General features: G+C 44.2%; 2 protein-coding genes across 2 annotated transcripts in view; both read left to right on the top strand.

Moving 5' to 3' along the window:
• The window catches only part of LRIT1 (leucine rich repeat, Ig-like and transmembrane domains 1), a 9,891-nt gene extending 8,193 nt beyond the window's left edge, over positions 1-1,698 (top strand). The window contains exon 4 of the mRNA XM_005417288.1: positions 713-1,698. Within this exon, the coding sequence (XP_005417345.1) occupies positions 713-1,698 (986 nt within the window). The remainder of the gene's footprint in view (positions 1-712) is intronic.
• Positions 1,699-7,953: 6,255 nt separating this feature from the next.
• LRIT2 (leucine rich repeat, Ig-like and transmembrane domains 2) overlaps positions 7,954-10,906 on the top strand; it is a 5,050-nt gene continuing 2,097 nt past the window's right edge. The window contains 4 exon segments of the mRNA XM_005431772.1: positions 7,954-8,061; positions 8,063-8,199; positions 8,593-9,374; positions 10,860-10,902. Of these exon segments, the coding sequence (XP_005431829.1) occupies positions 7,954-8,061; positions 8,063-8,199; positions 8,593-9,374; positions 10,860-10,902 (1,070 nt within the window).

Below are 10,906 nucleotides of genomic sequence, written 5' to 3'. Positions count from 1 at the left end.
AGAAGGCTGGTTAAATAATGATGAGGGTGCTTTACCCTTCCACAAAATCCCAACTCTTTTTTTTTCTTTGCACCAATAGAAAAAGGCAAAAAAGCTAGTTTTAGTCTGCAAGTAAATCACATGAGCAAATCAACACTCAGCTATGTACATATCATTTGGTGGTAACCAAATGTACACCTGTGTAAGGATAAACACCTGCAATAATTGAGCAGTAGAAGGGATATTATCTTTCAACTATTTTTCCATATACTCTAGGCTAGTCTGTGTGTGTTTATTACAATAAAATCTCCACTGTTTGTATTTTCTTTGCCTCCACAGTCTGCATCTAATGCTCGAATAGATCATGTTGCTGCCTGCTCCTTCCACTCTTTTAAGTATTGCACCTATATAAGAACTTTCAAGAACTTTTCTTTTTAATGGAAGAACCTTTCCTGTTATGTTTTCAGGTTGTACATCAATTTGAAGGAAATAGCATCAACTTTTTCATGTATATTCATTTTGAAGCAGTTCAAATCCTGATGTAATCTAATTATAGTCTTTTTCTTAGGTTTACTTTGATTTTGTAATGTTCTTGGTGGCAAGCAGAAATTATGATTCTTTATCATATACTTTATCAAGCAGATATTTGGTGATAGAGTCTCAATATTTTACAAACATGGAATTAATTCAATTTACTATTGCCTGTTCATTTAACATCTTTCCTGCCCTGCAGTTCACCAAGAGATTTCCAGTGATGGGATGAGCTGGTCTATCCTGGGCCTGCCTGTAGTCTCTTACCTTGACTCTGGGGAGTACATCTGTAAAGCAAAGAATTTCCTGGGAGCAACAGAGGCCTTCATCTCGCTCATCATCACAGACTCAGAAAGCACGGATGACCCTACCTCTAGTGCCAAAGGCACATGGAATGGCAAGGCCAGCGGGATGGAGGCAGCTGCCTACAATGACAAACTGGTGGCCAGGTACGTTATCACCACCTCCACCGTGCCCACGCTGGGGGCTGGGGCGGGCACCGGAGACAGCGTCCTCCTCCCGGACATGGCTCAGGACAGCAACCCCCAGAACCTGCTGGTGAGCCCCACCACGGGCCAGCAGGAGCCAGAGAGGATGGTGAGGTCTGTCAGGGTCATAGGGGACACCGACCAGAGCATCACCCTGGCCTGGAAGGCGCCTATGGCAAAGAACACCACGGTGTTCAGTGTCCTTTATGCCGTCTTTGGGGAGAGGGACATGCGGCGGATCAATGTGGAGCCAGGGAAGACCAAGGTCACTCTTTACGGGCTGCTGCCAAAGACCAAATACATCGTGTGCGTCTGTGTGAAAGGGCTGATCCCCAGGAAGGAGCAGTGCATCATATTTTCCACAGACGAAGTTGTCAGTGCAGGAGGGACGCAGAAGCTCATCAACGTGGTTGTCATCAGCGTGGCCTGTGTCATTGCTGTTCCTCTGACCCTGGTGGTCTGCTGCGGAGCCCTGAAACGGCGCTGCAAGAAATGCTTTGTGCGCAAGCCCAAGGATGTGCAGGAATCGTACGTCACCTTCGAAAGCCTGTCCCCTGGGGCCAAGGCCAAGGGCGTGGAGGGAGAATACCTGACCAGGCACACCCCTGACGAGTCCAACAGGCTGCTGTCCGCCCGCTCCAGCGTGGACTCGGAAGCCATACCAAAGATAGAGGGACAGCCTAATGAATACTTCTGCTGACAGTACCTAGGCTGGCTGTCAGCTCGCCCAGGGGGAAGTGGGTGGCTGTTCTGTGACTCTGCTCCAGCACTGCACGCCACCATGTCCATGCTTCTGTCTCTGACATGTTCTGGAAGAGGATGCAAGAGGGTAGACGGTGCCCAAGCTTTACAGAAACATATTGCTCACACCACTTGAGGTTGGCTGCTTTGTACAGAGTCAAAAGCTTCTCTGATAATGGCCTCGTTCTACTGGACCACTTTTTTTTAGTTTTTTTCCTTTTTCCTGTCAAATGAAGTATGCACACTAAGTGTAAGGACATTAAGAAACATTTCTGAGTGTGCTCTGCTTGGTATTGTTTAGGACCTGCTCTGCAATATGCTACGCATTTTATTCTCAGCTCTTTTGATGTTCTTTTGGTTGACAAGCCAAGGGAATATTTAGTAATTTTAATAAAAACACTTATGAAGGTGAAGATTGAGAGTCTCACCTTTTACATCCCCCATGTTTGCATGAAACATGCAGCTTGATGCTTAATAGATCACTGAATAGAGATGTACAGCAACCCTTTCTAATATGTCCAACATAATTACAACTCAATGCTCTGAATTCAGAGAAATGTGCAAAGGAGATAGAAATGAAGAGACAAAACCCAATCCATTCCAAAGACTGCAAAATAGAGAGCATTTGCTGATTGCATTTTGGCCCTAAACTCTCTTCTAAAGATATGGAACAGTAGCAAAGATCTTTCAGTATCAGTCCTAGCTGCCATTTTGTATCTACATTGTAATTAGTAGAATATGTTTTACACCAGCTGTGCTAGATTACAATCATACAATAGCCTACTTTGCACATTGTGTGTGGTGGTGTAATGCTTTGCAATCATACTGGAAAACCTACATTAGACAGTTTTGCAAAAATCTCCAGCTCTGTCACTGGTCCTGGCAAAACTGATGGTGAAGGCCCACATGATCAGCCAGGTACTTGTGACTTGGTCATGGAAAGAAGTTGCTCTGTGCAGAGCAGGAGAAAGTGATGTGGTGTCAGACCACTGGCCATGCACACATCAGCCATTCCTGACTATGGTCTCAGTGGTAGCAGAGGCTCAGTGCAGTCTTTTTGGGTTTCAAACATTTTACAAATTCAAGGACCCTGAAAAAAAGCTGTCTAATATTAATCTAAATGTACTTTCATAGTCATTGATCAGTCATTTAAGTTCTGCAGCTTCACTGGAATTTGAATCTGAGTGCTTATCACAAACTAATTCCCAGATGTGTAATTTTCCACTCAAGTCCCTTATGTAGTAATACTGTATGTAACATTTTTCTCTTTGTAATAAATATTATTCGTGAAGAAAATTATATATGTTCTGCCAAATGTTGAATGGGAAAGATCCAGCCAAGTTGAAATGCTAAGGGATAAAGCTTGCTGAATTGTTCTGAAATGTGTTTGTAAAATTTTTGGAAGGACTTCCACTCACATTCTGGATGTGTATGTACAGCATGGCTTAACAAAATTCACTGGCTGGAATGGAGCCCTGTATGGATTTTGCAAGTCCGCCTTGTACAGAAGGGTTTCACTTATGTTAGATTACTTGGCCTGATGGAAAAAGCAAGTCATTTGATCTCAACATAAATACCAGCAACAGGGATACACCACAAGAGTTTCTGATAGGCCTCCTTGTATTCCTTGCATTAATGATAAGGAACTTCTCTTGGATTGGGAGAATTTGTCAATCTCTGTATAAAATAATTCATGCTACTTCTATCACTGGACTGTGCAGATTTTTAGGTTTACAAGTAAAGTTTTGTAAAATTATATATTTTAATGCAACAAATTAACTGATGGAAGATGGTACGCAATAGATATATTCCCTATTTATAAAGTTTAATAAAAAGTTTTTAAGTTTTGTCCCAGCCTGATTGTATTAGTGAGGAAAAAAATGTAGCAGTTTTTGTGCTGAGTTGCAAGGATTGCTGTATGTAAGCCTGGGTCCTGCCCATATATGCAGCAGGAGCACTGGGCTGTGCAGAACTGTCCCAACCATGGCCCTGCATGGGTAAGCTCCTGAAGAACCAAGGCTGTCCTGAAGTTTCCCTGTGTTGAACAGAGTGCACCTACTGCCCAAGGACTTTGCTGTAAGTCAGGAGCTGACTGGGAACCAGAAGAATTCACTTTTCAGCTGACTGGAGACATGAGCTGGGCCAGCACTGGCCCTCTCTGCTTGTGCTCCATCGAGGGATCATCCTGGGACATTCACTGTGGATGTGCTCAATTTTACAGACTCTACTGGATATTTTTTGTACTTTCAATAAATAGTGATCCCCAATAGAATAAACGTGCCTTCTCTCATTCCTGTGCCCTCTCTCACTGTCTCATAGCTGAGGCACTGCAGTTTATCATCTCAGCTGCTACTGTTCAAGACAAGCCTTTCTCTACTGCACTGGTGGTTTATACACAATAGGCAATAGGGACAAACTTGCACAAGCTCTGTCTTGTCTGGCAGTGGTCAGAGGAGAAACTTTGTACTTGCTAAATTATGAGGGAAATGTGAAACCATGAAGGAAGCTGATGTGATTTTAATGCTCTGAGTCAGTTTTTCTGAGGTATCAGACATGTAAAGGTGTACGTCACTGGATTTTCTGTTTGTCATGGAAGGGCTGTTAGGCACCCAGTTTCATTCTTGCCTTCAGGTAGGAGGAAACCATTTCTTTCTTGATTAAAGTCAATTCTCAAGATGTGCTGTAAGAACCAAAGCAAACATCTGCTATTGCATTCCCTCTTAACAAGCCTGGACAGGATATTGTCATGCCCACTAAACCGTATTACATCAACTCATTTTTAAACACTTGGATACATGCACTGTCAGAAACACCCAACTGGAGCCTTCAATGCTCATGTCCTGCCCAGCAGTGATTTCTAACACTGAAAGCTCTGGCAGAGGGACTAACTGAAAAAGCATCAGCCCAGACTTGATTTCTTACAAGAAGGAATGTCATTTCAAGATGGAGTTTGACTCCCTGGCCATAGCTGACAGCACACAGTGGGTCATCTCTTGGCATTTGCTTTGGCAATCAGCGCAGTCTCCTAAACTCCATTTCCCACAGACACTGTCTCTGTGGAGATTTATTTTGACAGCTTGAGTTTTAGACAGCTTGTTCTGCATTTTGGCTTCAGCCAGGACGCCACATGATGTTAAAGAGCAGCTGAACTGAGTGGACATCTGCTGTCACAACAGTGACCATTACATTTACAAGCAGGCATAAACTGGGCTGAGTTAAAAAGGCAGCAAAATCCCAGTCCAGTAGGGAACATAAGCATAGTGACTGTGGCTTACACTGGGGGATTTATTTCCCTTACTTCCCTCTTCTCCTCCCCCTTCTCTCTACCCTAATTCATCCAGCTTTGGTAAGTGATTCACCACTGGACCCTCAGGTTAATACTGAACCTGCTGACTACACTTGGGGTTGGGATATATTTAGATAAATGGCCTCTCAAGCAGCAAATAAATATCAGCCTGAACACAGCCAGAGCATTGGCCCATGGTACTGAATACCAGTCTTTGAAAGGGCATTTTCCAGCCCTGTAGAAGATAGGCTGGACTGGCAGGAATTCTCTTGTGGGAAAAGGAAAACAACTGCAATTCTTCTTTGTTGTTTTTTTCCTGTTAAACAATTCATTTACTTAAGGCATTTCTAACAGAGAACCCTGGCTATTGCTTTGCTTCCTGCATCCCAGGACATTGGGCATTGTGCACCTTCTGTGCCTGAAGATGAACATGGAGGGAAACTCCAGTAGTTTATAAACCTGTAAATAAATATCACTTCACTTTTCATGAAAGATCTTTTGAAGACATGACTTAGCTGCCACATACTGTAAGACCCATGGAGGAGGGGTGGGAAGGTGGCAAGGAAGGGCTATTTCTTTCAAGCAAAGGAGGTTTTGGGCCTTAAAAGTGGTGAATCCCTGCAGCTGCCCCTCCTGGTGCCACTGGCACAGCCAAAGCATCCCATCCCAGGGCCTCCCTGGTGCCATGGGTGCTGTGTCTATCCCACCTGCCTGCAATCCCAGGCACTGATGGGTGTCTCCATCCCTCATGGCTCCCACCTGTCCAGCCTGATCTGGGGGAGTTTCAGCCACTGATCCCCTCACAGGGAGGTGTCCCATCTCCTCTAGAGCTGAACATATCAAGGCACTGATTTTCTTCTGCCTCTGCTGAAAGCTTTCTGTTCCCAGGCCCTGCAGCTCACATATGGGCAAACTCCAGGATTTGCTCCTGACACCCAGGAGTTTTCTAACTAACTACATCATAAATAGTTTGTTACTGTTTTACCCTGTTGTAAAGGGTAAAAAAATATAATTTTATTATAATAAAATTATATTATTAGGGCATCATTATATACTACATGATATATTATATTTTGATATAATAATATACTATAATATACAATAATATACAATAATATACTATAATGTAATGTAATGTAATGTAATGTAATGTAATGTAATGTAATGTAATAATATAATATAATATAATATAATATAATATAATATAATATAATATAATATAATATAATATTTAATATTTTGTACTGTTTTATTGTTTTGAAATTATATTTGTTATTATTGTAAAGTGTAAATATATAAAAGTATTATTATAACAGAAATTATAATTGTTGTTTGGGGAATATTTTCATGGCAGACCACAGAAAGAGACCAAAGGCACCGGTGATTGTGGCATTTTCTGGGTGTGGGGGGTCCCTGAGTCCCTGTGCTCCAGTGGCTGATGGGTGATGGGGAAGGACACACCCTCCCAGGGCAGCTGCCACTGCTGCTCTGGCACATCCTCACTTTAGCCAGCAGCCCTGCTCATGGGCATCCCCTCTATTTGGTGACGTGGAAAGTGCACAAGGAGTCAGGGTTCAGGTGACAGGGCTGCAGTGGTGCCACCCCCAGTGCAACAGCAGCAGCTTCACCAAGAAACTCCTCAGCAGTCACCACCCCCGCAGTGGGGGACTTTCAGCTGCTGCACCTGCTGCGCTACAGACCAGCAGCCTTTCCCCTTCCCAGCTCACTGACAGGGTTGAATACAGGACAGTTGTTGAAAAATCAAATACTGCACCACGGACAAACAAGGAACATTTCAGCTAAAAATCCAAACAACAAAAATAAATCCCCTATGCCCGTGATTAGATGTGAGGCACTGCCAGCAATAGCATTCCCACAGGCCCAATCCTTGTGGCCTGTTCCCTGTACATGGGGGACAGACACAGAATATCAGTCCCCTGAAGTTTCCCCGCCAGTTCATTTTGCTGATTTGCCATGAAATAAAAGCTCCTGTTGATTTAAACACTGCAGAATCAAGCCTGTGTTTTCTGTAGGCTGAAAGCAGCACAATCCTGAGAGCCACATATAGCTCTAAGCTGCCACACTTTAAATACTTTTCTATCCTGGTCCCATAGGTTAGAGGTTAAGCAGGTTCAGGCTAATCTTGCTTTGTGCCCCAGCGTCACACACAAGGGCAGTGAGCTGCAGCCCTTTTCCCTGGCATGCTCCTGTGCAGGCTGTAGTGAAGCCCATCCACACTAGATGGCCCCAGGAGAACGCAGAACTCCTTGGAAAGCGTAACTGAAACCTGCTCTTTTGGCTTAGAAAAGATCAATACATTTGGTTACTCAAAATCCCTTCTCAGAACGGCTTAGTTTTTCAAGATGACTGAAATGCAGTCAGCACCTGTCTTATGAGGGAAGCCAGAGAATAGCACTGAACATTTGTATTTATACAAAAGAAATTGACTTCCTAGAGACTCTTGTCAGAGAAGCCCCCTGTGCACTGGCCACAGCTATGTCTCAGAGGAAAAAGGTGCCATGTTTATGCTTCCATGCTGTAAGATCTGAGTTTGGGGAGCAGGCTTCATGCTCGCCATGAGCAGAACCCACCAGGCAGGGTCTGGGGGAGGATGGACTGTGTAATGGAGCACTATGGAAATTACAGCTAAAGTCTGGCCCTTACTGTGGCTTTCTGCCTTGATAAAAGCAATTAAAATACAGAAGACAGAGACAGATCCTGTGAAATTAGTAAAAAAAAAAAAGAAAAAAAAAATTGGCCTGGTTAATTACTTGCAAGGGCTTGGCAAAGGAAGTGGTTTTGGCTCCATCTTCATATTCCCAACCAAATAAATATGTCTGCCAGAATCCCCTCAGCTGGAGGAGAAATGCCAGGAGTGATCCTGGGGGTGGTTTTTAGCACTTGGACACAGACTGAGAACCACACTGCATGTCTTCCTTAGGGTTGGGTCCCCAGCAGGATTTATTTCTGCGTCAAGGAAGATTACAGCTAATAGGATTTGCTTCTTGGAGGCTGTTGGCGTGTTTGGTGCAAACCCCTGCACAGTGCTTTCTTAAAGGAGAATATGGACCCTGTCTGTCATATCTTTCTTCTTCTTCTGGCCTTCCACAAGATAAACCCATCTATTTCATCTTGCATCACAGGATGCTCTTGTTCTCAGGACAGCTTTGGAAGGTAAGAACACTGTTACCCTGTTGTAGCACCAGTGAAGTGGGTCAGACAGCCCCAGTAGGAACTTGCTGATGATGTGAGCACCAAAACCAAGCAGACTGAAGTATGGAGTGCCAGCTCTAATACTTGAACTGTGCTGTCTTGAGCATAGAATGAGATTTCTCTTATTTCCCTGAGATATGTAGCTACATACATAGCCATTTTTATTATTTAATTGCATCCTTTATAGCAAAATTGGTGTAAACCCCAGGGATGGATGGCTGGATGGATGGTTTATGCATGCCCTATATACAATACCTTATAATTATTCAAGTGCTTGTAGACCTGCATAGGGAACTGGTTTATTGGCTTCAACTGTGGTCTGTGACCTGGAAAATTTTCTGGTTTCCTCCCTAGGAGTTTGCTCTGCATGTCTGCACTGCTGAGGCAGATCCCTGCAAACATCCCTCAGGACATCCGGAAAATTAGAATAGAAAATTCTCACCTAACAGAACTGCCCCGTGGGTCTTTTGAGAATGTCAGTGCCTTGGAGTATCTGTGGCTCAATTTTAACAACATCACAGTGATGCACATCAAGAGCCTGGAATATCTGCCAGCTCTGAAGGAGCTGCGCTTGCAAGGGAACAAATTAAGTTCGGTGCCATGGACAGCATTTCAAGACACCCCAACTCTGAAGATCCTGGATCTGAAGCACAACCGGCTGGATGTCCTTCCAGAACACGCACTGCGCTATCTGCCCAACCTGACCTACTTAGATCTATCCTCCAATCAGCTTACCATCATATCCAGGGATGTCTTCTACAACTGGCCTGTGTACCAGAGAAGCCAGAGCACGGAGGGGCCGCTGGAAGCGATTTCCAACGCCGTGCTGGCCCTCCATGACAACCCCTGGATTTGCGACTGCCGCCTGCGCGGATTTGTCCAGTTTATCAAGTCTGTGGGCCCACCTATTATCCTGATGAATTCCTATTTAACTTGCTCAGGCCCAAAATTCAGGACAGGGAAGTTTTTTCACGAAGTGGAGCTCAACAGCTGCACAAAGCCCCTGACCTCAGCCCTCGACACCAACCTGACAGTCCCAGCAGGGTTAAACATCACCCTGACCTGCTTTGTGCAAGCCAGCCCATCCCCGGCTGTCTGGTGGACCTATGCACTCAAACTTTTAAGGGCATTTAATGGTAAGCAAAGCTTTTTTTTTTCTTCTTAGGTTTTGTAATTTTAATTAAAAATTTATGCTGTACTATTCTACTTACATAGGTCTGCAGGCCATCACAGTCACCACAGCAACCCAGCCCCTTTAGAGCACCACAGTTATTGTGGTGGCTGTAATCCAAATGATCTCAACCATCCTGTGCATCTAGGCACATCTGACCAGCATAAGAAGAGCTGCTTCATGCAGGATATCAGTCAAAGATAAAAGGAGCATGGCCTCATTTTTATACAATTACCGTACTTGTGGATTTTAGAAGCAGTTCTTTCCTCATGATACATGATTGTAGGAGCTACTAATCTTATATTAGTTGTACATATTTAATAAAAATGTAGGTATCTAAATATGCATGAATATTTACTAAATATTATATGCATGTATATTTACTAAATATTATATGCTACATAATTTACTATGTCATATACTACAAATATATATGCACACATTCTGCATAATTATATGTGCATGTAGACGTGTTTGTATGGGCCCACACCCATGTACACAGACTTGTATGTTTCTACATTATTCTCATGTATTCCCTCAAGAAATACTACACAAACCACAAAACTCTGGCAGCCCTGTTTCCTGTCTGTGTCCATTCATGTTCTGAATGAACTGAAACAGAGGTTGTTGTTTACCTGAAGTCTCACTTATTTATATTCTTTAGCAAAGGTGTTGCAATATGAGACCTTTTCCTCTTCCTCCCAGTCCATCCTCCCTCATGTTTATTTTTACTAAGAGCCTTCAATAGGACAAGTTGCTATTTTCATCAGGTGAAGTAAGATATACAGGCAGCCAGCACAGAGGTTCTGTGTCCCTAATAAGCCAGCTAACTAAATAGGATAGCATTAGCCCTTAATCCTGGGCTGATATTTGCTTCAATTGCAGCGCTGCAGCAGCACTTGTGCGTCTTTCCACAAGCACATGCTGATTAATTACATACAGTTTCTTCTCAACCACAGCCACACACCTCTGTTTAAGTAGATGACAGGGTTTCACACTGTTCTTAAAACTGCATTTCACTTCCAGCCCAACACTTTCTACCTTCATACACCTATTTTGGTCTGAGCCTCTTGAGACTGACAATTTAATCCTAATAGAGTACGGAGAATGTGTCCAAAATGTAGGTGCGCCTCCGCAGTGCCTCTCCTGGTTTGTCCTGACCTAAGAATGCTGATGGCAATGGGCAGCTCGGCCTCTGCCCACAGCAGCTTCTCTCTGCCCACAGCAGCTCCTCCAGCCGCTTGTACTGGGCCAGGGGTCGGGCACACCCCATGTCCCACGCCTGGGTGTCCCAACGTGTTAATTGCCTTTCAGACAGACAACGCTTTGCTGTCAGCTCTGTGGGGTTTGGCACACTCCTTTGTCCCTGGGCGGGCGGGTCCCGTCCCACACAGCCTTTGGGCCCAAGGGCACGGTGGTTCGCTGCTGACCCACTCACCTCTGCCCGCAGTGTCCACGGAGCCCATCAGCGAGGACACCGTCCGCTCGGAGCTGCTG

Source organism: Geospiza fortis, unplaced genomic scaffold, assembly GCF_000277835.1.
Source record: "Geospiza fortis unplaced genomic scaffold, GeoFor_1.0 scaffold130, whole genome shotgun sequence".
NCBI lineage: Eukaryota > Metazoa > Chordata > Aves > Passeriformes > Thraupidae > Geospiza > Geospiza fortis.
The sequence above is the reverse complement of the archived record's forward strand: the minus strand, read 5'-3'. Positions and strand labels throughout refer to the sequence as shown.